This window comes from Tiliqua scincoides, chromosome 6 (genome assembly GCF_035046505.1).
Source record: "Tiliqua scincoides isolate rTilSci1 chromosome 6, rTilSci1.hap2, whole genome shotgun sequence".
NCBI lineage: Eukaryota > Metazoa > Chordata > Lepidosauria > Squamata > Scincidae > Tiliqua > Tiliqua scincoides.
In genome coordinates this window covers 68,533,995-68,560,353 of record NC_089826.1, presented here as the reverse complement: position 1 = coordinate 68,560,353, position 26,359 = coordinate 68,533,995, and the positions used below count along the sequence as shown (strand labels likewise).

General features: G+C 44.6%; 1 protein-coding gene across 2 annotated transcripts in view; it reads left to right on the top strand.

Moving 5' to 3' along the window:
* Nucleotides 1-2,211: 2,211 nt before the first annotated feature.
* GABRB1 (gamma-aminobutyric acid type A receptor subunit beta1) overlaps nucleotides 2,212-26,359 on the top strand; it is a 116,562-nt gene continuing 92,414 nt past the window's right edge. For both annotated transcript variants that reach the window (XM_066631864.1, XM_066631863.1), the window contains exons 1-3: nucleotides 2,212-2,291; nucleotides 2,518-2,609; nucleotides 2,950-3,017. In XM_066631864.1, coding sequence (XP_066487961.1) covers nucleotides 2,212-2,291; nucleotides 2,518-2,609; nucleotides 2,950-3,017 — 240 coding nt within the window. The remainder of the gene's footprint in view (nucleotides 2,292-2,517; nucleotides 2,610-2,949; nucleotides 3,018-26,359) is intronic.

The window sequence follows — 26,359 nt, the reverse complement described above, 5'->3', positions numbered from 1 at the left end:
TTTCTCAAATATATATGAGTGTTTGGTGCTTCTTCCTATGGTAGAAGCTAAAGTGCTGTACTTGGGGACACTGTTACAGTGAAGGCAAATCCTATCTCCCCACCCCCACATCCAGTAGCATATCATCACTGGCAAGGATCCCCTCAGATGGGATGGACAATATATTTGTTTATGGGGCACAAAATATCATGTGCATCTGTTTTATTTACAGATAAGAGCACTGAGCTAGCGGAGTGGCAAAGTACCCAGACAGACTGTGCTGGCCTTTAAAAATATCTCAGTCCCCTCCACAGCCCACCACCCCAAAGCAAGCAGTATGCATTGACAACCCCACCCTGCCCCCAAGTTGCTGCTTGCCAACCAGCTGCAAAATTCACACTTCTGTCTTCTTCAGCTGCTGAACTATTTCTCTCCAGCCCACCCCTGAGCATGGAGGCTGTCAGTACCTAGTAACTACAAGTCACTGATGCTAATTTCAGCAAGTATCTTCCAGCCATCACTGCCCATTACAGAAGCATCACTAGCTATTAACAACAGCAACAAAAGAGTCTTAAAGATGGTTATCTCTTTACTTCAGACAATACAGCAACAATCCCTTTACATTAGGAAGTAGTCTTCATTGTGAACACCAGACAAAGAGTTACAATATTTTAACGGGGGTACCAACCAGCAGAGTGATCAGTTTAGAATCTTGGAATTTTGTGATTTTAATGTGCTGTTATGGGATGTTTCTATGATTTATTAATAAGCCACCTTAGGTTACATATTTTCATACAAATCATAAGGAAGAATAAATTTGTGTTGAGTGATTTTATGGGTTTTTCTAATTGTCATATGCACATTTACTCATATGAAAATCCCATTGAGTTCAATAGTATTTACTCTAAGGTAAACATGTATACCTTTTCATACTTTCTATTCACACTTTCCTGGGAGTAAGCCCCATTGAATGCAATGGAACTTACTTCTGAGTAGACACACATAGAATTGGTTTGCACATCTCCCAGCATATGAACTTTCTAACGATTATCTTCCCCACCAAGTCAAAAGATCCCAGCACTTTAGATACAGGTATACACCTGTTTCCACATCACAGACAACCTCTCCAGGCATCTTACTTTCAATCCCAATCCCTCATCCTCTCTACAAAGCATCCCATGCTTGGCAATCACGATGCAACCTGATTCCCAGGGGAAATTGTCCCAAATTTGAAGACACCTTTTAAGATTCCCATAGCTATTATCCCTCCTGTTTTAAAACGCCCACCTTGGGAAAGTCTCTTAAGGCACCAATGGCAGCCCCAGAAATCCATCCCTGCCAGATGTTTGAGGGAGGAGGGACAGCTTCCAAACAGGGTTGAGTAGGCTTTACACACCTGCCCCACCAAACAGGAAGCCCACCTTGCTTCTGGTCCTGATTGGAAGCCCAATCCAATGCATGCCTACTCAGAAGTAACTTCCATGATAGTTAATGATGGGTAAGTGTGGATAGGATGGCAGTCTACTGGATTCGAGTCTGGTGGTGGGGTTTCCAGTTCACCTTCTCCACCACCCACCCCCAACCTCCACCAATCCCAGGTTCTGGCGGGAAGGGAGGGAAGGAGGAAGAAAGAGGCGTGCACCCTTCGCCTGGAGGAGCCTCTCCTTCCCAGGATCGTCAGCCGGTTCCCCAGGGTGCTGCCGCCTGCTAGGCTGGGCATCCTTTGGAGGTTGGAGGGTAAGGGGAGGGGGCCAGCGAGAGCCTGGATCTCGCAGCCACGGGATGGGGAGGGAGGAGGTGGGCTGGAGCTGGGGCTGGGGCTGGGGCGGCCAGCTGTCATCTGACGAAGTGCCCCCGCCCCTGGTGCCCCCGGATCGGCAGCCTCCTCCCGCCGCGATTTGCTACGTGGGGACCACCTGCACTCTGCTGCCGCCCCTGCCCCGTCGCTGCGAAGGAGCACCGCGTGGCCCCCGCCCGAGCCCCAGATCGGGGCAGCTGTTGCTCGCTTGACCTGCCGCCGTCGCCCGGGCTCCAAAGGTGTCTTCGGAAGCTGGGGGCCATCCCCGCGCATGCGTCTGCCTGTCTCGCTGGCTCTGCTCTCTCTCTGTCTCCAGCATCACAGCTGGGTCTGCCTGGATTGAAAGTTGCCTTCCTTGCATCTTCACGGGAGGGGGTGGGGAGCGTGGGGGGTGGGAGGCAAGAGGGGCAGAGGCTCTCCACCCGGAAGAAGGAATGTGGGCAGTTCAGCTCCCAGGCTGCGTGGGGATCTGGCTGGTCCCCTGGATGGTAGCCACGGTCTGCTATGCCAAGAGGTGAGGATGGAGCTGGGACGCGACCGTGTGTGTGTGTGTGTGTGTGTGTGTGTGTGTGTGTTGATGGTGGTGGTGGTGATGATGGTGGTGGTGGTGGTGGTGATTGGTTTCATCCTCCAGCAGCCCAACTCAATGGATCTGCGCGGGGGGGGGAATGTTTTAGTGCTAGTTCTAAATCCTCTCTGTCTCTCTCCCCCCCTCTGCCCCCCTTCTTATGCTTCCTCAGCGTTAATGAACCCAGCAACATGTCCTACGTGAAAGAGACTGTGGACAGATTGCTGAAAGGCTACGACATTCGGTTGAGGCCGGACTTCGGAGGTAATTCTCCCCAATTTGTTTACAAGGGAAAAATAACTGCATTCCCTGTACTGGCAGGCAAAGAAAGGTCAATCGGAATGCTAATCAGCTTGCAAATGCTCCCCAATAGGTAGGTCTTCCCCCATGCCTCTCCCTCTCTCTCACACACACAGCAAGTATGCCCACCAGCTAGTATGGAGTAGTGGCTCCAAGCATAAAGCATATGGGATCTAGGTTGTGTCACACCTACTAAGCGTGTGGATTCTACATCCAGCACTATATATATATTGTGAGGCTCAGGAGTAGGGACTTCCCAACGCCTTTGCTGCCTGAAGATTAAACAAACCACCTGTTCTTTCAGGTTCTCCTGTGGATGTTGGGATGAGAATCGAGATCGCCAGCATCGACATGGTCTCTGAAGTCAACATGGTGAGTACTCCGATGGAATGAGGCTGCCATCCTATCTGGGATGTAAGATAGGAGTCCTTACATCCTTACCTGGGAGTAAGCCCCATTGACTATAATGGGACTTATTTCTGAGCAGGCATGCATAGGATTGGGCTTTTAGGCTGCAATCCTATCCACACTTACCTGGGAATAAGCCCCATTGACTATAATGGGACTAACTTCTGAGCAGGCATGCATAGGATTGGGCTTTTAGGCTGCAATCCTATCCACACTTATCTGGGAATAAGCCCCATTGACTATAATGGGACTTACTTCTGAGCAGGCATGCATAGGGTTGGGCTCTGAGATGGGTAGCTTGGAGTAGCTTCTCTGAAGTAGCAGAGAGAGAAAAAGGGCAGCGATTTGTCAAGTTTAATAACTTTGTGCCATGCATGAGGGTTTGACTTAACAGCTGTTCCTAAGCGTGTTGGAGAAAAGCAGTTTGGGGAGAGTTCTGGGTGCTGCCACCTAATTCCAGTTACCTTTTTTCCCCATACGCGGAATGGCGCCACCTGCCAGCCGCATCGGCTCAGCGTGTTTCAGCACCACGGACAGCGACCTGTTTCTCTGCGTTCTCACGGGTGGTGTTTGGTGTATAGGTAGAATGATAGGGATCAAACTGCAAGGACGTGTTGGGGTAATGGAAAAGACCACAGGGCGTCTCCACAAGGCTAATAGGCTCTCACTGGGTGGCAGCAAATGATCTCCAGTCTTTGGTGATCAAATGTCAGAGACACATGAGAAAAAGAATCATGGATCTCCCAAGGACTTGGTATGCAACTGGTAGCTTCCTTTATGCCCCTGCAGTTCTCATTGCAGCAATTCAACTCTTGGAATTCAGGTGATGATGGAGGAGGCTGGATGGCTATAATGAGAACTCCTATTTTATCTCTTCTTTTTCAATGCTGTCTTAAGCGTTCTTTAGAGAATCAATTCCTATTATTTGGTGACAGGCGAAATCACAGGGACTGTCGACGTTTTGTTTAGCTCCATGTTTCATCATCGCATAAATAGTCCTGCGATTTGGCAGGGCCAGCAGCTGCACTGCTGCCTGAGATGCAAAAGCCTGTTGATTTCCCCCTCGTATTTTGACAGCCTCTTGTAAAGATGAACTGTAATTGCTGAGCGATGATGACTGCTGGATAGCAGTGCTGACCTGACGAATGCCTGTTCAGTAATAAAAATAATGAAAAAAAATAAATATGAAGGTCTGGATGACCTTCTCCAAGACAGAAACCAGCTCATGGCTTTGCTAACTGCTATCTTAACCCATTTCTGCCCAGCCCACAGGTGTACACATTTGGTCCCTGTTGTGTATATGCAACATTGGACAGAAACAATTTAATAATCTTACTTGTTTGCTACCATAAAATGAAGGCCACCATATTTTTTCAGTTTCATACATGGAGTAAGTAGTAATGCATGAAGCAGTATTTGGGGCCAATTTATATCACCAGTTTTATCAGTATGGATGTCAATTCAAGTTGACTTTAATGAAGATGGATGGATGGATGGACAAATTGATTCTTAAACACAAGAACTTGAGATCATCCAGTGAAAATAACTTATTGTATAATCAGGACAAACAAAAAGAAATATGTATAATTTAATACAGTGTACCAAGTTAACATATTAGTAACTTAATATATGTAAAGTAACTTAAGTAAGGCACAATCCTAACCCACTTTCCAGCTCCAACGTAAGGGCAATGCAGCTCTGAGATAAGGGAACAAACATTCCCTTACTCTGCAGAGGCATCAATGACTGCAACCCAACTGCAGGATGCAGCACATGTCCCATTGGAACAGCTATGCCAGCACTGGAAAGTTGGTTAGGTTTGGGGCCTTAATATATGTTACATTGCCGCAAGATGGAGTGATGGCTACTAGATTAGATGGCTTTTTCCAATAATAATATGCAATTTGCCCTATCAGTGGCAACTTACAGCCCAATCCTATTCACATTTTCCTGGGAGTAAGCCCCATTGACTCTAGTGGGACTTACTTCTGAGTAGACATGCATAGGATTGGGCTGTTACTTGTTAAGACTTGTTGCACTATAAAAAAATCTCTATCTCAAAGGTGTTCCACATAATTGTCATCTGTCCTTTGCTTTCCCTACCTCTAAGTGTAACTTATTATGAAAGTAGTCTTATATTTTATGGTTTAAAAAATATTCCCTTCCCATATTTTCTTTGCAAAATTGCTCACATACTCTCATCTTCCAAACTTTGGAGAGTGCACAGAATGTTGACAAATGTGGAGTGTGTTTCATGATATGAAGCACATGAGGCATTTGTTACCCTGGCCGACTTCTTTTTCTCCATGCTTTTCAGTGCCCGTATTGAAGCAAACCATCTCCCTGCACAAACCCCAAGCAAACTACTAGCCCTTATATCTAATGCATCTCCCAATGAACTCCCATTTGGTCCTCTGCCACTACCACCTCTTGCTTGTGGTCTGCACTTTTCTGGCTTTTCTATCCTTCTTTCACCACAGGTGTTCATAATGCTAAACATCCAAAACATGTGCAGGAAAATAGTGATGGGAAAAGGAAATCCCTTCCGTACGCTGCCTTGGGAACAATAATTTTCTCACACTGTCCTGTCCTAGATATTGGTCTGCCTGTCTTTTGAAAGTTTATGTTGCAATCTCTGCAGATGCACTTAAAGCTTCTTCAAATATGTTAGAAGCAGGAAACCCGCCAGAGAAGCGGTTGGCCCTCTGGATGGTGAGGGAGGGAAAGGGGAGATAAAAGGAGACTTAGAGATGGCAGAGAAATTAAATGAGTTCTTTGCATCTGTCTTCACGGCAGAAGACCTCGGGCAGATACCGCTGCCCGAACGGCCCCTCCTGACCGAGGAGTTAAGTCAGATAGAGGTTAAAAGAGAAGATGTTTCAGACCTCATTGATAAATTAAAGATCAATAAGTCACCGGGCCCTGATGGCATACACCCAAGGGTTATTAAGGAACTGAAGAATGAAGTTGCAGATCTCTTTACTAAGGTATGCAACTTGTCCCTCAAAACGGCCACGGTACCAGAAGATTGGAGGATAGCAAATGTCACGCCTATTTTTAAAAAGGGAAAGAGGGGGGACCCGGGAAACTATAGGCCGGTCAGCCTAACATCCATACCGGGTAAGATGGTGGAATGCCTCATCAAAGATAGGATCTCAAAACACATAGACGAACAGGCCTTGCTGAGGGAGAGTCAGCATGGCTTCTGTAAGGGTAAGTCTTGCCTCACCAACCTTATAGAATTCTTTGAAAAGGTCAACAGGCATGTGGATGCGGGAGAACCCGTGGACATTATATATCTGGACTTTCAGAAGGCGTTTGACACGGTCCCTCACCAAAGGCTACTGAAAAAACTCCACAGTCAGGGAATTAGAGGACAGGTCCTCTCGTGGATTGAGAACTGGTTGGAGGCCAGGAGGCAGAGAGTGGGTGTCAATGGGCAATTTTCACAATGGAGAGAGGTGAAAAGCGGTGTGCCCCAAGGATCTGTCCTGGGACCGGTGCTTTTCAACCTCTTCATAAATGACCTGGAGACAGGGTTGAGCAGTGAGGTGGCTAAGTTTGCAGACGACACCAAACTTTTCCGAGTGGTAAAGACCAGAAGTGATTGTGAGGAGCTCCAGAAGGATCTCTCCAGACTGGCAGAATGGGCAGCAAAATGGCAGATGCGCTTCAATGTCAGTAAGTGTAAAGTCATGCACATTGGGGCAAAAAATCAAAACTTTAGATATAGGCTGATGGGTTCTGAGCTGTCTGTGACAGATCAGGAGAGAGATCTTGGGGTGGTGGTGGACAGGTCGATGAAAGTGTCGACCCAATGTGCGGCGGCAGTGAAGAAGGCCAATTCTATGCTTGGGATCATTAGGAAGGGTATTGAGAACAAAACAGCTAATATTATAATGCCGTTGTACAAATCTATGGTAAGGCCACACCTGGAGTATTGTGTCCAGTTCTGGTCGCCGCATCTCAAAAAAGACATAGTGGAAATGGAAAAGGTGCAAAAGATAGCGACTAAGATGATTACGGGGCTGGGGCACCTTCCTTATGAGGAAAGGCTACGGCGTTTGGGCCTCTTCAGCCTAGAAAAGAGACGCTTGAGGGGGGACATGATTGAGACATACAAAATTATGCAGGGGATGGACAGAGTGGATAGGGAGATGCTCTTTACACTCTCACATAATACCAGAACCAGGGGACATTCACTAAAATTGAGTGTTGGGCGGGTTAGGACAGACAAAAGAAAATATTTCTTTACTCAGCGTGTGGTCGGTCTGTGGAACTCCTTGCCACAGGATGTGGTGCTGGCGTCTAGCCTAGACGCCTTTAAAAGGGGTTGGACGAGTTTCTGGAGGAAAAATCCATTATGGGGTACAAGCGATGATGTGTATGCGCAACCTCCTGATTTTAGGAATGGGTTAAGTCAGAATGCCAGATGTAGGGGAGAGCACCAAGATGAGGTCTCTTGTTATCTGGTGTGCTCCCTGGGGCATTTGGTGGGCCGCTGTGAGATACAGGAAGCTGGACTAGATGGGCCTATGGCCTGATCCAGTGGGGCTGTTCTTATGTTCTTATGTTCTTAAAGTGATTAACAGCAACAAAACCTCCTAAATTATGAGAACATTAATGGTTGTGATAAAACCAGCCTTGGGATCAGGTCTCAGTGTTATCACCTGTATGTTTTACTGCAGTGTTTATCAAACTGTGAGTTGGGACCCACTAGGTGGGTCCCCATTCATTTAAATGTATATTTTATTTTTAATTTATTAAATATGATGCTGCCATGGTCTGTGCCATGTGTATTTGGGGAAACGTTACAGATCTGTACTTTAAACAGGCTACCATATATATGCTTTTAACAATGATAACACAGGCCTACAAAATTGAGGGTCAGAAAAGTTTCTCCCCAAGTTTATGGTGGTTTGATATGAATTTGGGGTATCGATTCCAAAAATGGCATCCGTTTTGGCGTATCTAGTTTTGGAGATATATAGCCTCCCTGAAGAGGCTATGCCGTGTCTCCAAAACTGCATGTGTTAGGAAAAACGGATGCCATTTTTGGAATCGGCACCCCAAATATACCCAGGAATTGGTGTAATGTTTAAGGAAGCAAAATGTGTGTTGTCCTGTGTAATCAATGGAGCTTACTCCCAGATAGGTGTAGGTAGGATGTTCAGGGAATTTTTTTAAATCAGATCAGCAACTGCTTGGGAGAGTGCTTTATTTTAAATAATTTTTAATGTATATTTATTGTAAACGTTCAATTTACTTATTGAATATGATTTTGTCATACGGGGTGTTAAAAATTTTCCTGCTTGATGATGTCACTTTCAGCCATGACATCACTTCCAGGTTAATGACATCACTTCCAGTCAGTCCCAGCAGATTTCCATTCTAAAAAGTGAGTCCCGGTGCTAAAATGTTTGAGAACCACTGTTTTACTGCATATAGTGCAGCAAATGCCAAAGTTTCTACTATAAAGTTATGACAAAAAAACAAAAATAGGTTGCTACAGATACATAGTTTTTTCCAGACCAAATTATTAGAGTCTCTTGCAAAAGTACCATGCTTAAAATTCCAGCTCTTCTGCAGAGGAAAATTATGATTAGTGGACAAAGGTCAGGCTCTCCAGACTGGGCAATCTGTTCCTTTTGACAAAATGCTGTAACTGATGTCTTGCCATTGTCTAGCTCAACCATTTTCAACCCCTGTGCCATGGTCCACAGGTGTGCCACAGGAATTTGGGGGAAGATCATTTATTAGTGAGGCCAATGGGGATGTGAGCCTCCCACTGGCAGCATGGTGTGCCTTGTCAATTGTCAAAAACCTGATGGTGTGCCTTGATAATTTTAGTGCCTTGTCAGTGTGCCATGAGATGAAAAAGATTGAAAATCACTGGTCTAGCTTGACATGATTGTGCATTAACCTCTATGCCTGAATATGCAATTGGAAAGTGAAATTAACACTGCCCCTAGCAAAGTTAGAATCCTTATTGCATGAGGTGCCTATGAACTTCCAGGCACCAGGAGTGCCTATTAACTTAGATGTGAGATAAGGGAGCTCAGATTATCAATGTGGGAACTGTTAAGAGCTGTCTGGGATGCATTTGTGTGGCTTAATCCAGCAATGTTTCCTCTGGATTTCGAAGATAACATGATTCAAAACATGTTATAGCAAGCTTTCACATTACTCCTGTTCTTGCTGAAGTGGCTTAGATATATTTTCTAGTCTTTCTGATGTATTAGGGGCCCAATCCTATTCAACTTTCCAGCACCGGTACAGCTGCAGTGCAGCCCCTAGGTGAGGAAACAGATGTTCCCTTACCTTGTGGAGGCCTCCATAACTACCCTCCCACCACAGGATACAGTGCACACCCCATTGGCACTGCTATACCAGGGCTGGAAAGTTGAATAGAATTTGGCCTTAGGACAGCTAATTGGGTCTCCCGTGGCTTATAGCACTTGGAGCAAACTAAATATGCATGCAATAGGGGTGTTCTTCAAACTGGAAGCACCTCATTTTTTGTTGAAATTAGCCAACAAAATGACCCCTTTCCCAAGGTGATATAGAGGTAGGGGAGCTTCATTCTTTCCACATATGCCATTTTAATAATAATAATAATAATAATAATAATAAACTTTATTTTTAACCTGCCCTTCTCCCCAAAGGGACCCAGGGCGGCTTACAACATATTAAAAAAAAAAGATTAAAACATAATTTAACAGATAAAAACATATTAAAAACACATTAAGAGAAACCATAAAAACAGTAATCAGATAAAAGTCAGAATAAAAAGAGCATAAAACAGCAGTTCAAGGAGGAATCTTTTTTACAGGAACGCCTGTAAAAAACTAAAAGATGTATAAAAGATGTTAAAAAGGCCATAGAATCAGAAGGCTTGTGTAAACAACAAGGTCTTCAGGCCTCACCGAAAGGTCTCGAGGGAGGGAGTCATTCTCAAGTCAAGGGGAAGGGAGTTCCATAACATTGGTGCCACTACTGAGAAGGCCCTATTTCTTGCCGCCGCCCCACGTACCTCTTTAGGCGGCAGCACATGGTCGATGGTATCGAGCATGGTATTTTAGTCCCAATGGTTCTCAGACATTTAGCACTGGGACCCACTTTTTAGAATGAGTATCTGTCAGGACTTAACAGAAGTGATGTCATTACCAGAAGTGATGTCATCAAGCAGGAAAATTTTTAACAATCCTAGACTGCAATCCTACCCACACTTACCCAGGAGTAAGTCCCATTTACTGTCGCTGTTAAAAAAATATACATAGTAGCTTGTTAAAAATATAGGTCTGTAACCTTTCCCCAAATGCAGTCACATACCATGGTAGCATGAAGTCCAATATATTAAAAATAAAATATTGAAATGAATGGGGACCCACCTGAAATTGGCTCGTGACCCACCTAGTGGGTCCTGACCCACAGTTTAAGACTGCCAAAGACCACCACCCCATAAATCAATTATATGCCCTAGAAGTGATGTGATATTTGCTCATCACAGCTTTCAGAGACCATTAAGGTTAATTGCAATGCTATTTCTTAATCAATGATTTGCATTTTTAGTAACATTTAAGATTTGTTGGTAGAAACTTTCCAAGTTATGGCCCAACATTATAGTTAGGGCGGTAAATAAATTCTTCATAATAGTGATTATAATAAATTCTTCATTGTTGAATATAAATCCAGAGGTTCATTTTCACAGTAATAAATAATTTAAATTTAAACATAAGATTTGTGCCTTATGAGCAATTCATCAGTCCATCACACAAGCTGGAACCATTTATTCATACTGAAAATCAAGACCAAGTGAGCTTTTGCCCTTCTGCTCCACGGGACAATTCTGTTCTCCCTGAGTTTGCCTTAGGACACCTGTGTTACGATTTGACAGGTGTACCACCCCAGTCAAACTCCCCACCTGACACGGGTTGCCTCCAGCCCGTGCCGGGCACTTAGGGCCAGAAGCGAGAGCCCCTCAGGGCTCACACCCCCCCCCCCGCCTCACCGGGTAAGTGAAAAAACTTATTTATCTCTATAAGAAATCCTTCACTTGGAGCAGATAGAACTGCTTGATCAGGAAATCACTAAAGGCCCAATCCTATCCAGCTTTCCAGCACTGGGGCAACCACAATGCAGCCCCGGGGTAAGGGAACAAATGTTCCCATATCTTGAGGAGGCCTCTGTGACTGTCTTCCCAACAAAGGAAGCAGTTCATATCCCATAAGCACAGCAGCACCGGCACTGGAAAATTGGATAGGATTGGGTCCTCAGACAGGTAGTATATCCAGAGTGCGGGATCTTTTATGTAGAAGCACTTCCACCAGACCGGATACAATAAAAAGTCTTCAACTGGCTAGAGGGTATTAACTAGCTCAAGGATGGGGGGCAGTTAACTTACAGACTCCACACTGTTATAGTGTCCACCAGCAGACCCTCCTTCTAACTAATAACATGACAAGAACATATTCTAGTGGCACAAAGAAAGAAGAAAGCAATGCTGAACTTGCATGAATGAGTCAAGAATGAGACATGGCAGTGAAGGGCAGCCAAACTTGCAGCAACATTTACATAAATGGAAACTGCCTGAGGATGGTGGCATGCTAAAATTATTGATGGAAATCTTCAGAAACAGTCCATGAGGTGCTAGAGTGACTCAATGAGGGGAGGCATCAAGTAATCCCTCCAGGAAAGTCCTTACCAGACCTTTGGACAGAGGCATTTAAAATGTATGAAGATGTATGAATGTGTAAAAATGTAAAAATGTATGAAAATGTATGAAGCCCCAAACACAAAGAGAATCCAAGGCCAGTCAATTCCCTCTTTGCAACTCTTACAATGATGGCATCTCTCATTTCAAATAAATTTGATGAGTATTTGAAGTGCTCATGGAGCTTAACAATTGAGCAGAGTAGAAGTATAAAGTTCCAGGGACAGCAGAGAGCTACTCATTCATTATTCTGTTGTAACTCACAAGGTGCACTCCAGGCTTTTGTGAATATTCCACATTGACCTGGCACATGAGACAAGCCATCATAAATTGCCTCTTGTCCAACATCACTAGTATAAGGCTGTATATCAGGACATATAGTCTCTAGTCTCTCTGTCCCTTTCCTCTCATGCAACACCAGAACTGGGGAACATCCACTAAAATTGAGTGTCCGGACAGTGAGAACAGACTCAAGAAAATATTTCTTAACCCAACATGTAATTGGTCTGTGGAACTCCTTGCCACAGGATGTGATGGGGGGTATGTGGCCTAGATGACTTTAAAAGGGGATTAGGCAGATATCTAGAAGAAAATTCCTTCACAGGTTAGAAACTGTGATGAGTATGTGCAACCTCCCGATTTTAGACTGCCTCAGAATGCCAGGTGCAATGGAATGGGAGCAGGATGCAGGAATCTTGTTGTCTTCTATGCTTCCTGAGGCATCTGGTGGGCCACTGTGAGATACAGGAAGCTGGACTAGATGGGCCTTTGGCCTGATTCAGCATGGCTTTTCTTATGTTCTTTGCTACTTTTGAAGGAGGGCTGCCTTTGGGAAAAGAGGCTTTAAAATCCATGCCATATGCATATTGATTTCCTTTTGGTCTTACCCTTTATTAGTAGTAAAGGACAACTTTTCATGAAACTACCTGAGCATAAGCACCATAGGTTACGTCTCCTCCTACCAGCCCCCTGGTCTTATTTCTGCAGTTTATTTTGCAGCACTTATTTAAACTCGCATTTAATATCTCCCAGTGAATACTTTTCCAAGCATGCCTAATGCCTCTCTCACAAGACCGGTTCTTTGAAGAGGCTTGATGCTTAGCATGAAGGCTGTAAACCTCCAAGAGCTTTGTTCTGCTGGGAATATGGTTGCAGGCTTGTAAAATCTTATAAATTGAAACTTGTGTTGTAGAATCCAATAATAAACATGTCAGTGGCAGACTGTAGATGACCTTGTGAAATACATTGTGTCATAATGGGAGATCTTGAAACAAATGTGCATCTCAATTCTTAACATATTTATTTATTTATTTATTTGATTTATATTCCGCCTTTCTCCCCAAAGGGCACCCAAGGCAGCTAACAATCAAAATTAAAATATAAAACAAAGTAAAATACAATAAATATAAATAAAGGAACATTTTAAAACAATTAAAATATATAATACTGTCAGCAGATAAAAACACGCAGTAAAAGACACAATTTAAAAAGCAGCCCTTATAGCGCCTTGAAGGCTTTCCTGAATAAAAAAGTCTTCAGGCCCCACCGGAACGTCAATAAAAAGGAAGCTGTCCTCAATTCAAAGGGGAGGGAATTTCATAGTACAGGTGCCACCACCGAAAAGGCCCTGTTTCTGGCTGCCATCCCCTTCAGCACTCTCAAACATGGCACAACCAAGAGGACCCCTTCTGATGACCTCAGAGAATGGACTGGACTATACGGAAGCAAGCGGTCTCTTGAATACGTTGGTCCCAAGCTGTTTAAGGTTTTAAAGGTCAAAACCAGCACCTTGAATTCAGCCCAGAAATGAATTGGCAGCCAGTGCAGCCGCTGGAGCAGCAGTGTGACAGAGTCAAACTGCCGACCTCCAGCAACTACACGAGCCACCGCATTCTGTACTAGCTGTAGCTTCTGGACCATCTTCAGGGGTAGCCCACATAGAGCGCATTACAAGGATCTAATCTTGATGCTTGAATCTAATAATCTAATACTTGAATGAATGATTTATAGTTTGTTCCAATGAGCCACTTGTGCCAGCAAATATGTTTAGGGTGGGGCACCACATCTGTTTCCCTATGATATTGTATTGGTGGCGTTGCAAACCAATCTGATTGGAGTTCACAATGTGTGTACAGCACACCAGAGCACACTGAATGTATAAATTGGAACTTATAGACCAACTGAACCTAACTGGTGAGCAATATACAACCTATGTTAGTCAGAAAGTGGATCTCAGAAGAAGCATTGCATTCTGAAATTTTAAATATTTTTTTTTGACTGAGCAAACGATGTGTAACTTTACCTATCTAAATAGGTAACAGTTCATACACCTCCATGTTCATTGTTTGTTCCCTGTAGCCAACTGTGAAATATAAATGACATGTGTGCATCCTGAAAGCCCTGTTTGCAGATTCAGGGGTCCATGGCCCAATTAAGACATCTTGATGTGTTTATATGGGAAGGCACAAGTCTATCACTCACATGTCATGTGATTACTCCAGGAAATGCCAGCATAATGCTGATACACCCAAACAACAAACTCAATTAGGGCCAGTGGCATCACTAGGATTCGTGTCACCCCATGCAGTGGGTGGGGCAATGCCCCAGGTGGTGGGCATGGTGATGTACCATCGCCCCGCCCCCACTGGTTTTTTGGCAGTACCTTTTGATAGAACACAGATATTTCAATGTGGTTTGTTTCATTGCATTCTGCATGAAATTACGCATTGATTGATATATAACATGATGGAATTATTCCACCAAACCCTGATTTTAGTGATGTTGAAAACTTGTGGAGTCACACATGCACACACCCCTGTGTCAACTTACTAACACCTTATTACAGCAGTTCCCATACTTTTAGCACTGGGACCCACTTTTTACAATGACAGTCTGTCCAGGACCCATTGGAAGTGATGTCATGGCCAGAAGTGACATCATCAAGCAAATTAAAATAAATAATTATAAATAGTTAAATTAAGAGAAATAATTAAATAAGGGGGAGCCAGTCCTGTTGCACCAAGTGAGTTTTCTCTGTAGTCTGCCTGCAATAACCCCTCCCCCCAAAGAATCAGTGAGATCTTCAGCCCTCCCCAGTGCCCAGCTGAAAGTCATTCTATTTCAAGCACATCAATACAAAGACCCAACTGGCTTTACAAGTCTGAGAGCCCAATTCCTTCCTCGTCTACTCAAAAGTAAGTCCCATTAGAGTCAATGGGGCATATTCCCAGGAAAGTGGGGATAGGAGTCCAGCTTCAGAGCCCCATTCAATGCATGTCTACTCAGAAGTAAGTCCCATTAAAGTCAATGGGGCTTACTCCCAGGAAAGTGTGGGTAGGATTGGGCTGTGAGGGAAACTTTGCAAGTGCAAAATAGAAAACATTCCCCTTACCAGTTCAAGCCTCTTTGTTGGCCCTTTCTAGTGGGAGGGAGCTGCCTTCTGGGGCTTTTGTTGCACTCCAGTCCCATCGAATCAGGACCATTCTGGTGTTCTCACATTCCCCTTTGCCTGGCCTGATCACAGGCAAGGCTCATCTGCCTACTCACGAGTAAATGCAACCGTGAGGCTGCTTCACTTCCCATAGGGCTCCATGTACTCACAGCTGGGTGGGAGGGACCTCCTCCTGGGTGTTTTTGGGGGCTGCATTCATTGAATCAGGACCATTCTGAGTTGGATTCCTCTCAGCCTGCCCTTTCCTACACACTAAGACATGTTCACCTACTCAAGTAAATGCGCGCAACGGCTTACTTTCACTTTCCATAGGGCTGCATGCATTTTTTCCTTCCAGTTTTTTGGCCATAACTTTTGAAGGAAAGGAGCGATCTCAACGGGGTTTTCTGCGTTGTGTTCTGCTGGTCATTCTGCATCCAACTGTGTATGGAATGACATGTTAGCTCCTAACATCATGATTTTATCGCATCACCCCCATGTCGCGCCACCCGGTGCGGCCCACACCCCCCGCACCCTCCTAGCAACGCCACTGATTAGAGCTCAATCCTAACCCACTTCCCAGCACCAAAGTAAGGGCAATACATCTCTGAGGTAAGGAAAAAAACATTGCCTTATCTTGACAAAGCCTCCGTGACTGCCCCCCCAAAAGCAGGATGCAGCCCAAGCCCCACTGGCACAGCTATGCCAGTGCTGGAAAGTGGGTTAGGATTGTGCCCTTGATGTATCAAGTGTGACACTGCTTTTACAGATTGGTTAACTGATGGCATGTCTGGACAGAAGCGCTCTTTGCTCAGCATCATACTGCACCACCAATCAAAGGCAAGGGGCAGTGTTAGGCCATATCATGTTGTAAGGGGTTCTGTACATCTTTGCATCTTCTGCGGACTCCATCAACTGTGCTGTACCATCCCATGTAGATTTGGTAGCGTGGGCAGGATCAGCACAGTTGCTAGATGATTTCCTGTACCGAAAGCCCTCAATTTAATGCATCTGAGACCATGTTGCAGAGCAATTAAAGGACTTTCTGAAATCAAAGACAAATAAAAATGCACTGCAGAAGTTGCAATCCTCTGCCTTCATGGGGCTCTGTCCTAATCTACTATGAGATAAGTTAATACACTGTTTCTCAAACTGTGGGTTGGGACCCACTAGGTAGGTCACGAGCCAATTTCAGGTGGGTCCCCATTCATTTCAATATTTTATTTTTAATATATTGGACTTAATGCTACCTTGTATGTGACTGCATCTGGGGAAACGTTACAGCTCTGTACTTTTAACAATGATAGTCAATGGGACTGACTCTTGGGTAAGTGTGGGTAGGATTTCAGCCTAGGATTGTTAAAAATTTTCCTGCTTGATAATGTCACTTCCGATCATGACATCACTTCCAGTGGGTTCTGACAGATTATCATTCTAAAAAAGTGGGTCCCAGTGCTAAACATCTGAGAACCTCTGAGTTAATAGGATTCTGTTTCACCTCTTGTCCTTTGTACAAACCCCATGAAATTTACAAAAGCATCTTTCAGTTCTACAAGGTGACCCTTTGGCATTGCATCAATTATTAGGGATGTAACAGAATTTAGCTACGAGTATAACAAAACCCTTGTGGAACATTTACAAGAATATGAAATGTTCATTAGATGCAAAGGTATGACTACAACAAAGTCGATTAGGCTCCATCAACATGAGCTGTTTGTTTCTTTGAAACAAATGGTACCAAGTTAAATGGGGTGCTTAGATAAGATGTGAAAGGTTTGTGTGTTTGGTAGCTGTTCAAGGAAAGAATTGGGCACAAGAGTTCCCTGAAAAGGCCCATCTGCATACAAAAAATTAAAAATATATTGTATTCATGAAAGGTGGCCTAATAACTCATCAACTTCTGTGAACATAAGAAGAGCCCCACTGGATCAGGCCAAAGGCCCATCTAGTCCAGCTTCCTGTACCACACAGTGACTACCCAGCTGCCTCAGGGACAACAGGAGACAACAAGAGACCTGCATCCTGGTGCTCTCCATTGCATCTGGCATTCTTAGGTAGCCTACTTCAAAAATCAGGAGGTTGCACATACCCATCACAGCTTGTAACCTGTGATGGTCTTTTCCTCCAGATATTGTCCATTCCCCTTTTCAAGGCATTCAGGTCAGATGCCATCATCACATCCTGGGGCAAGGAGTTCCACAGATTAATAACAGATTGGGTAAAAAACTATTTTCTTTTGTCTGTCCTAACTCTCCCAACCCCCAATTTTAGTGGATGTCCCCTGGTTGACCCTGGTTGTGCAGAGGAGAAGGAAGCCTTTGGAATAAGTGTGGCATAAATGTGGTTATTGGTATGGGGGGCCCTTCTGTGAGAGGGAAGGGATCCATTGGTGTGAGTGTGCACATGTGTGAACTTGTTGTAGAAGAAACTCCCATTTGGTATCTGGATTTGATAGGTTAACTTCTGGTTAGTATGAGTGTGTTGACAACTAGACCTGCTATAAGGAGATGCTACTGTTTTGTTTGTCTGAATATACTGAAAGCCACTTTGAATAAATAAGCAGGTTAGAAATTGCTAACTAAATTTATAAACATAACCTGCATAAAATAGTTTAATGGAAATATAGAATGACACATGAAAAAATATAGCAAAGAAATTATGAACATGTTGAGAATCCAGTACATAAATTGATAGATTATCCAAAGCAAAGGCTTGTAATTTTCCATTCCATCTTCCAACATTAAAAATATCATCTGTGCTGTCACTTCTGTAGCTGTTTATCTATTCATGAGCCAACCAAAAAACCCACTTATGTCTGTGACAGCTCTAGCAGTTTGCAAAGAGAGTAGCAACCATCAGAACATCTGGGATGACTTGAGTTCCCATCACAATAATGTGTTAAAGACTGAAATCCCCGGCTGCTCAATCCTAACCTGCACCGGAACAAGCAGGCCAACTGGCTTGTGCTGTATCTAGCAGGTCAGGAAGTGGTTAGAGGGCAACTTGGGGTAAGAGGATATTTTTCCCTTACCCTGCATTGCACCCCAGCCACCCCAATGGGGTTACTCAGATCTGCACTAGAAAATTCACCAGTTCAAATCCAAGTAGCCTAAGGAAGGCTGCTCAGCCAGGGACAAGGGTTAGGATTTGGCATGGGTTGCCACACACAGTCCCACCCCTCTCTTGGACCTAATCCACCTTCAGAACTTCTCTCCTCCCACCCAAGAACTCCCCCTCCCCACCTGCATTACACCCTCCCATCACCCTCTCTTATCCCTGCACCAGCCAGCCTGGGCTGGCACAAACTTACCCCCTTCTGACAACACAGAGGCTGGATTTGGCCTCCAGGAGCCAGCGCAGGTTGCTGGCTCTCAAGTAGCCATGAACATACTTTGCAGAATGTTGACAACACTCCTGGGCTGGCACATGGGGCCTACACCAGCACAGACCACATTTAGGATTGCATTATTAAGTCCCAAACTCACCAGGGTCATGGCACCTCCCCCATAGACTCTTCTTCTCTGTTCAGTCAGGCACTGCCATCTATACAATTATTTTAAGTTGTGTATATTTATACTTACAGGGGACCCACTTTATCTGCAAGTTTGGCATCTGTGGATTTCAGTTATCTGTGGGCGCCAAACAGCCGACCCAAGACTTCCGAGCTGAACCGGAGGGTTTTCTGAGGCTCACAGAGGCCTTGGAGGGCTTCCCTGGGCCTCAGAATGCCCTATAGGGCAATGAAAACATCACTTCCAGTTTTACAATAAATCCAGAAGAAGTGCTGTTTTTTTCCTTTTTCTTTTTCTGGCACTCTGAGGCCCATAGTGGCTACTGTGTTCCAGTCGGGCTTGGATGGGGGGCATTTGGCACCTGTGGATAACTGAAATCTGTCCAACCTGCAGATAACACTGGTCCCCTGTACAGCATCCCTAAAAATGCTGGTGCTAAAACAACAACAATAAAGTCAAATCTGCATTCCTAATACATTTTTGGAATAATTCCAAGTTTATGTGCTTACAACTGAGGCTTAAGTAAGCCTCTGTTCTTTCAGATTGTACTAATATATTTGGTGTTCCACTATTACTGACTGATAGTGAGTTTCAGAATGTAGGCCTTGAGCTCATGGGGGGCCCTCAGAGTGGCATGCGGCTTTTGATCACAAGAACAGAATTTGATTGTCTGCTTGTCTGTGTTTTAATTCCCAATAAATCTTTTCCTTTGATTTGGTTAAAACCAATCTGCCTAGTACTTTTATCCACAGAGCAATTGATCGATCATCTCTGACGCCTTGCTCAGCCTTCCACACTACCAAGAGATGGCTTGCATATGGGGCCCCAATTAGAAACATTTTTTGTGGGGTCCCATGTTTACAGCCACAGTCTGTAGAATCTTAGGAAGTTAATAATATTTAATATAGGGCTTAGAGTATTCTGTCCAGTTCTGGGTGCCACATCTCAAAAAGGACATAGTGGAAATAGAAAAGGTGCAAAAGAGGGTGACTAAGATTATTACTGGGCTGGGGCATCTTCCTTATGTGGAAAGGCTATGAAGAGGCGTTTGGGCCTCTTCAGTCTAGAAAAGAGACGCCTGAGGGGGGACATGATTGAGACATACAAAATTATGCATGGGAAGGATAAAGTGGATAGAGAGATGCTCTTTACACTCTCACATAACACCAGAACCAGGGACATCCACTAAAATTGAGTGTTGGGAGGGTTAGGACAGACAAAAGAAAATATTTCTTTACTCAGCATGTGGTTGGTCTGTGGAACTCCTTGCCACAGGATGTGGTGATGGCATCTGGCCTGGATGCCTTTAAAAGGGGATTGGACAAGTTTCTGGAGGAAAAATCCATCATGGGTTATAAGCCATGATGTGATTTTAGAAATGGGCCATGTCAGAACGCCAATGCAAGGGAGGGCACTAGGATGCAGGTCTCTTGTTATCTGGTGTGCTCCGTGAGATACAGGAAGCTGGACTAGATGGGTCTATGGCCTGGTCCAGTGGGGTTTTCTTATGTTCTTATGGAAAGCAATCAAAATATGGGCTTAAAAAGTGTATGCATTGGGATCCTATTCCCAATCCTGCATATCGACCCACCTCTTATGCCAGCTACATAGCTGACATAAGTCCGAGGAGACTAATTGGCCACCAGAAGGCCTACTAAGGGATAAGTAAACTTACCCCTCATTAGTCTTCTGGTTGCCTCCTCTCATAGCATGCAGTGCACACTCCATTAACACGGCTGCATACTATAGTGTGGCAGGAGATGGGATTGGGTTAATAAAATAGTTACTTAATACAATGTAGGGCGCAATCCTAGCTGTGCCAATGTGGCATGCACTACGTCCTGCAAGGAGGCAGTCAAAGGGGCCTCCTCAAGGTAAAGGCACATTTGTTACCTTACCTTGGGACTGTATTGTGGCTAGATCAGTGCTGAAAAGTTGTTTAGGATTGCGCTCATAAACTCCTGCATCCCTTACAGTTTCTGAAATGTCATTCACTACATTTTGAACCCGAGATCCTCTGTTCCAGTTGAACAAAATGTTTCAAATTTTTTTTTTGACAAGCTGCAGAGAATCAGAGTTGTACTGTACAGTTGACTTTGAAACCACTGGATGTGTATCAAGTCTGTGATGGCCTGTTTATTTACAAATTGATCAGGTATTATGGTGTGCAGGAGCATAGATATTGCTCCCAAGGGCTATAAGCCAGAGACTGAACATTTACCTGAACATGCTTTGTATTCACTGGACGCTTCACAAGTATGGAAACTCTTCACATTCAGGATGATGATTACAAGTGTTAATTATGGAGAATTCAGGACCACCTTCCTGGAAGAGACTTCTGAAAATCAAAGCTTTTTTTGCACTAAGCTGAAATGCCAGAACTGTGGTTTCAACAATACTTTACGGAAACCAAATTTCACACCATTTTTATCCAGAAGTTGTGAGTCAGAGTTCCAACACTTTCCAGCTATATGAAATATCACCATAACACATTTTTAGCAGAGGTTAGGGAAATGTCAGCCTGCGGAGCAGCAAATAATTGCCTGAGTGACTTTTTCAAAAAATATACATTGGTATTTACTTTTGACCAAGTGCACTGGAAACATTTGCTTTTATAACTCAAATTACATGAAGAAAGGGTTTTGTAAAGTCTTAGGCAGAAGGGGAGAAAACTCCTTTACTAAATATGCTGATCAGTCCAGAGTACATTTCATTCCCCAGAATATATTGTTCAGGAGGCAGTCTTAGGGCCCAATCCTATCCACTTTTCCAGTGCCAGTGCAACTGTGCCAGTGGGGCTTGCACTGCATCCTATGGTGGGCAGCCAGTCGCAAAGGCCTCCGAGCATTTGTTCCCTTACCTCGGAGTGCACTGCAATTACACCACTGCTGGAAAGTTGGATAGGATTGGGCCCTCAGGTTGCAATCCTACCCACACTTACCTGGGAGTAAACCCAATTGACTATAATGGAACTTACTTCTGAGTAGACATGCATAGGCTTGGGCTCTCACACAATAGATAAAATGCCCTGTTCAGTTAAAAATGACGACGCTTTATTTCACAGTCTTTCCAGCCAATGCGCTCAGCAGGTATATATAAAGCAGACTGAAATTCCTTCTAGCCCATGTGCTTCATAGACTTTTGTTATTGGTTTTATAGTAGATTTTCCAGAGTGATGGGAACAGGAAGCACTATTAGCTATGGAATACTTTACTCATCTTGAGTTTAGGAAGCTGCCTTATAAAATTGAAAGGATACAGGGTGGGTGGGTGGATAAATAAATATCCAGTCAAGCTGTTCTTGCCACAGGGATGCATATGTGCCAGCTACACTCATAGTGGAGAGCACTGGATGTACATGGTGAATGCAAATGTGTGCGCTATTCTGACACATATACAAACTCAGAGCTGAGATCAGCATGAATACATGAAGGTGCCAGATACTGACCATTGGTCAGCACTGACTGAATTAATCTATGGAACCCCTTGCCACAGGATGTGCTGATGGCATCTGGCCTAGATGCCTTGAAAAGGGAATTGGGTAGATTTATAGAGGAAAAGTCCATCACAGGTTACAAGCCATGATAAGTATTTGCAACCTCCTGGTTTTAGAAGTAGTCTACCTCAGAATGTCAGATGTAGGAGGTAGGGCAGGAGGTCTGGTCCAGAGGGTAGAGCCCCCGTTAACCCAATGATAACATCAGAAGGTTGCCAGTTCAAGGGCACCAGCAGCTCCCTGAACTGAGAATGGCAAAACTTTGAAGCAGCTGACAAGCCCAGCTGAGTGATTCTACCTGCTCTTGGTGTGAGCAAGAAGCATCTTGGCTGCCCTCTGTCTTGCCACAGCTCCTCCCCACTGGGCCTCATGCTGGCTTAAGGCTGATTAGTTTCCCTTGTGAAACTCACCAGTGCAGCAAGCAAAAGCTAGAGTCCAGTTCCAGTCCACATATTCCAAGTAAACCAGTCCAATCAATGAGAGTTGCCAAATCAGAGTTCAGAGCCAATAAGCTGACTTACAGTCAGAGGTCAGGTAAGTCAGTCAAATCAGTCAGGGTATCCAAGTCCAAGTCAAAGTCCAAAGTCAATATACCAAGTTACAGTCCAAGGTCAGATTCCAAAGTCAATAAAACCAGTCAGTCTCTCCTACCTCCAATGTGCACTCCTTTTACAACCCACCCCACTAGTTCCTCCAGGTGCTGTTTATATGCTCCCAGGTTCACTTTAGCCTCTAGTGGCTGCAGCTATGCAGCACACCTCCCGCTACCACCTGGGCTTTAATCCTGCATTTACTTAGAGCAAGGGGCACTGTGGACATCACACCCTATCTCCTCGGTAATATCTTCCGTGATGTCACTACACTCTCCATGTGAGAGATGGAGCTGCTTGTCAGCCTGCCTGGGAGAACTGGAGGCCAGACCAAACCAGGAAGATCCATTCTGAAATGTTGTTGGTTCTTGAAGGAGAGAACCTCTATGATTGTAAAAATCCCCTTGAGGGATTTAGAAATGCCTGCCTATGTAAACCGCCTTGAATAAAATCAGAGGAGTAATCCAATGACCAGAAAGGTGGTATATATATACCTAGTTGTTGTTGTTATGTAAGGAAGTGGCAACAGGATGCAGCTGTCTTGTCTTCTGTACTCCCTGAGACATTGGTGAGCCACTGTGAGATACAGGAAGCTAAACAAGATAGGCCTTTGGCCTGATCTAGCAGGGCTCTTCTTACGTTCTTATGGCTGGCAGCAGCTCTCCTAGGTTTCAAATTAGATTTTTCCCAGCCCTTGCTGGAGATGCTAGGCATTGAACCTGGGACCTTCTGCATTCAACACATTTCTACTGAGCTACATCCCTTCCCTAAGCTTACTTTGGGACACTAGGTTTTACTAGATTGTATTGGATAGTCCCATTCAAGGTGTACACTTCTGATTGAACAGCACAAATCAACAGTAGCTCTCCACTAAATGTACTGACATTAAAGCCATATTAAACTTGTCAGATGTGATCTGGCAGGAACTGAGGAGATATGCTGTTGCTAAGCAATGGCAATGTGTTTTTTTCTGCAACTGATAGAAGTTGGAAGGTGTGAAACATAGTGGTGTGATAAAGGACTGCAGCGGAAACTGCAACTAATCATGCCATTGAGTTGTAATCTGGGTTAAATTTTATCCTCTAATTCACAGAATTGGAGGGATACATCACCTGAAAAACTGGCTCTGTTGGTCTAGGGCAGTGGTCTCCAAACCGGAGACTGTTGCAAAATGGGAAAGGCATCCCCGGCATGACCGCACTTGCCATTCTGCTGGGAAGCCATCCTTCCCTGCCACCAACCTCCCCCAAACTGAGCTCCAGCCCACCGCGCCTGCCCAGAAATCTGGGCACAATGGCTGCTGGGACAATGGAACCCAGAACCCAGGCCAGAGCTCAGTTTGGGGGTGATCAGCGACAGGGAAGGACGGTTCCCCAGCAGAACGGTAAGCATTGTACGTGTGGGAAAGGGAAAAGGCAAAGTGACGGATCAGGCCCGCAGGACTGGGTCTAGAGAGCTCTGGTCTGGGGGCAGATTTGAGTGTCCTGGATTCATTTCCCAGATAGGCCAATGAACCGGAACAACACATGTAAGAATTGTGGGTGGGGGGTAAGATTTGTTAGCACAGGGGAACATTCTGAGATAACCAAAGCCTTGGCTTCGCTTGAACCATAAAGGAAATAAGGAAAATCAAGAGGAGCTGGCCAGCAACCAGCTCAGGCCAAATCATCCCAAGGGGATGAGGGGATGAATGTTTTAGATCAGCGGTTCCCAAACCGTGGACTGCTGCAGTAGGATCTTGATTTCCGTGATCTTGATTTGGTGAAAGAAATCAGGGAGGCATTGAAAGGTCAGACCCTTGGTCCATCTAGCTCAGTGTCAAACATAAGTCTCACAGACCAGTTACAAAGTACAAAAGCTTTTTACCTGGCCCACATGATAATTGAGCTCTCCCAGCGTCATCTTTTCAGCAGCACTGCTTCTGCCAAGACTCTGGGAGGGAGAGAAAGAAGGAGGCTTCAGAAGGCAAGGAACCCTGCGGGGGAAGGGGCAGGCTGAGGACTGAGCAACAGTGCTGCTGCGGAGGTTCTTGAAGAGCCTAATTATCACATTGCGCACCCTTTCTGCAGCACCACATCTGCAGAAGGGTCTTTTTGCGGACCACTTCTCAGCTGCTGAGCTGCTGAAAGGGCAACTCGTGTGATAATTGGGCTCTCCCAGCATGATGATTGGGCTCTCCTGTATCCTGAAAATATGGTCAAGATTTGCATATTTTCTCATCTGTCATTTGCAGCTAATGCACTCTCCCAAGTGAGAACAAAGTGTTTAATTCTGGCCATCAATGGTCAGAAAGTAATGGTGCTACGTCCTGCTTAATGATGTCACTTCCAGCCCTCATCAGGCATCATGAATGCTATTCGGCCTGCTGAATGAAACGAGTTTTGACACCCCAATACAGTGACTGGCAGAAGCAGTCACTTCTGCATCAGTCACAACCTCCTCTCAAACTGAGGTCCTTCCCACAAGCGACACAGGTACAGGAGAGCGAGTGGTAAGTTCTGCAGGTGCCTTGTAAGCGGCCCCTCCCACTTGCCGTCAGAGCCTTTCTGAACATGGTGGCAATGCGCAGAAGTGCTCCTGCGCATTGCCATCACTGCCCCTGAATGGCTCCAACAATGAGTGGGAGGGGCCACTTACATGGCTCATTGTAGTAGCTGCAGTACTTACCAGCCTACTGCCACCGCCGGTATACACCACTGCTTTCCAGCTCATCCTGGAGATACCAGGGACTAAACCTAAAGCCTTTCTGTATGCAAAGCTCTACCACTGAATTACAAATTGCTTCAAGTGAAGCAGTCTTCTACCAGAAAAATGCCCTTTTCGTCAGTGGCACTTGGCTTGTGGCACTCCCTTCCCAGAGAGAATCACCAGAAACATTCCACTGAATTTGTTACTTTGCATAGGATTTAGTCTAAGATTAGACTTAGTCTAGGTTTCTAACTGTTAGCTTAGACTGCAGATTTTATAATGCAATGTTTTTGATCCACTTGTTTCTACATGTTATGGTGTATTAGTTTGCATTGTAATTTGGTTACCATGTCACCAGACGCATCTTCTCAGCCAATGAAGCATTTGAATTATTGCCTATCTAGGCAGGTAATCTGAGAGTGTGGAGTGGAATATCCAATTCCACAGCACAACTGGATGGTCTCCAGATAGGTGAAGAAGTATCCCCTGACCAAGGAGAAACTTTCTGCACATGTTTAGGTGCAGGCTGCACTTAATCCTTTTTTAAAAAGAATTCTTTTCCTTTGAGAGAAAAGAACTCTGCTTATGCTCAGATGCACGCATCCCTGTTGTTCATAAGCAACAGGAAGCAACTTTACCAGACAATATCTCCTGCAGATCAAGTGCCCCTGAAAATCCATCATGGCTGTTCCATAGGCAGGCTGGGTCTGGTACAGAAATTGGTACTTATTTTTACTTTAAAACAGTCTTTCAAAGCAATGGCAGTCTGGAGGCCACTGGAGGCAATTACACTCTTAAATCACTATGTGACAAATCAAATGTCCCTACAGAGTATTCCTGAGCTTGAAAACAAAATGGTATGGCTCCCTCAACAGTAC